General features: G+C 42.3%; 1 protein-coding gene across 1 annotated transcript in view; it reads left to right on the top strand.

Annotated features, from left to right (window-relative positions):
- Window positions 1–904, top strand: part of LOC118325492 (netrin-G2-like) — a 23945-nt gene extending 23041 nt beyond the window's left edge. The window contains exons 13-15 of the mRNA XM_035658201.1: window positions 203–346; window positions 609–698; window positions 774–904. Coding sequence (XP_035514094.1) covers window positions 203–346; window positions 609–698; window positions 774–904 — 365 coding nt within the window. The remainder of the gene's footprint in view (window positions 1–202; window positions 347–608; window positions 699–773) is intronic.
- The last annotated feature ends 1437 nt before the right edge of the window (window positions 905–2341 follow it).

Raw genomic sequence — 2341 nt, 5'->3', positions numbered from 1 at the left:
CCTCATGGTTGCTCAACCGGAAGTTCCACATCTTGTTTTTGAACAGAATGTTGTATGAGCTTCAGTCTGGTTTCAGAGCAATGTGATGATGATGGTGACGGTGATGATGATGACGGTGATGATGATAATGGTGGTGATGATGATGATGATGATGATGATGATAGTGATGATGATGATGATGATGATTATTCTGTGTCCTCAGAGTGTGACTGTGACATGGAGCGCAGTCTTTCTCCTCACTGCTCTGACTCTGGTCTGTGTCAGTGTAAACCGGGAGCCGCAGGGCGCCGCTGTGACTCCTGCCTACCTGGATACACCTGGAGAGCAGAGGGAGCCAGCTGCACAGGTACACAGAACTTCAGTACTACCACAGGACCAGACACAGTTTGTTTACCAGATGTAAAACTAATGTTATCAATAATGTAACTAATAATAATCAATAATGTTCCTTATAATCAACAGTTACTGAACAATGTTGCTAATAATCAAAAAGAAACTCACAATTAATAATGAATAATGTTACTCATAATCCATAATGCTGCTAATAATCAATAATGTTACTAATAATCTGATGTCACTAATCATCAATAAACACTTTGCCCACTCAGTGAACGTGTGTGACGAGGAGCGTTTGATTTGTCAGAACGGAGGAACCTGCGTCGACTTCCAGCGCTGCATTTGTCCGGACAACTTCACAGGTAAACACACACCTGGATGATGTCACAGCTCAGGTGATGTCACAACTCAGGTGTCTGATGATGTCATGTGTTCAGGTTCGTTGTGTGAGCAGAGTGTCTGTCTGAAGAAGAACGGTTGCTTCGACAACGCTGAGGGCTCCGCCTCCTCTCTGACCTCCCAACTTTACCTGCTGACCCTCAGTCTGATCTCCACCACCCTCTGCTGACCACGCCTACCTACCTGGGCCACACCCTCTGATGATATCACTGAGATTTTGTTTATTTTTTGTTTTTATACCGTTGGAACAGGATGTGACATCATATTCGATACACCTGTGAGGACGTTTCCTGTGACGCATTCGATCACTGCAGCAAGATCACTGCAGCAAGACGCCAGTTACTTCCTGTCACGTGTCTGACCGTGTGTTCTCTGCTCAGGTATCAGTTATTGATCACCGCAGGCTCTCAGTACTATATACAGTACAGTACTACATACAGTACTATATTCAGTACTACGCACAGTGCTATAATCAGTACTACGTACAGTGCTATAATCAGTACTATATTCAGTACTACATACGGTACTATATTCAGTACTACGTAGTGCTATATTCAGTACTACATACAGTACTACATACGGTACTATATTCAGTACTACATAGTGCTACATTCAGTACTACATACAGTACTACATACAGTACTACATGCAGTACTACGTAGTGCTATATTCAGTACTACATACAGTACTACATACAGTACTCACAGTACTACATACAGTGCTACATACAGTACGAAGAACAGTACTACATAAATACTACAGGCCGCTGTGATTGGCTGCAAGATCGATGACTTCAGGTCTGTTGTATTGTTGTTGTTGTTTTCATTTTTGTATTATTTATTTACCTGCTGGGTCCGATGTAAACATTTCTCAGGATTGAAAAAACACTTCCTGTTCAATTGTTGCCTAGCAACGCAAACATGTTTAAACCTGATATTGTTGGTGTGTGTCTGCGGAGTTCTAAATAATAACAATAACAATAACAATAATAGTAATAATATCCCGTATATGTGGTAAATAATAACAGTGTTTACTGTTGATTGTTGTGATGTGCTTGAAGACTTCCTGGATTCACCTTTACTGGATGTACAAACATTGTGAGTCTCTTGCTCTCTGATTGGCTGATCTGACTGTCAATCATCAGCCTCAGGACAACGCCAGAGAACTCATCACACTGCTGCATTGTGATTGGTCGGCGCTCATGCTAACGTCACTGATCCTAGTGACAGACAGTTACCATGGAGACAGACTGTGTTGTTGTGTTGAACTTTGTGTTTTTTATTGTGTTTGTTTGAAAGTGAAAAGGTTAAAGGTCGGTGGACCTCAAGATAGAAATAAAACTCACCAATACGTCTGTAGCACGTCTCTCTACCACCAAGGTTTCTCTCAGCACACAACAACAGTTCAATTCAATTTTATTTGTATAGCAGAGCATTATTTACAGAGACCCAACAGTTCCCACCATGAGCAAGCACTTGGTGACGGGGGCAAGGAAAAACTGCCTTTTAAGAGGCAGAAACCTAGGACAGACCCTTCGGCTCTAGGTGGGTGGTCGTCTGCCTCGACCAGTTGGGGTGAAAGAAAGAGAGAGACTGAGAGACAGACA

Source organism: Morone saxatilis, unplaced genomic scaffold (genome assembly GCF_004916995.1).
Source record: "Morone saxatilis isolate NCDOM2014 unplaced genomic scaffold, NCSU_SB_2.0 Contig16, whole genome shotgun sequence".
Lineage (NCBI taxonomy): Eukaryota > Metazoa > Chordata > Actinopteri > Moronidae > Morone > Morone saxatilis.
Note: the sequence above shows the minus strand (reverse complement) of the source record. Positions and strands in the feature narration are given on the sequence as shown.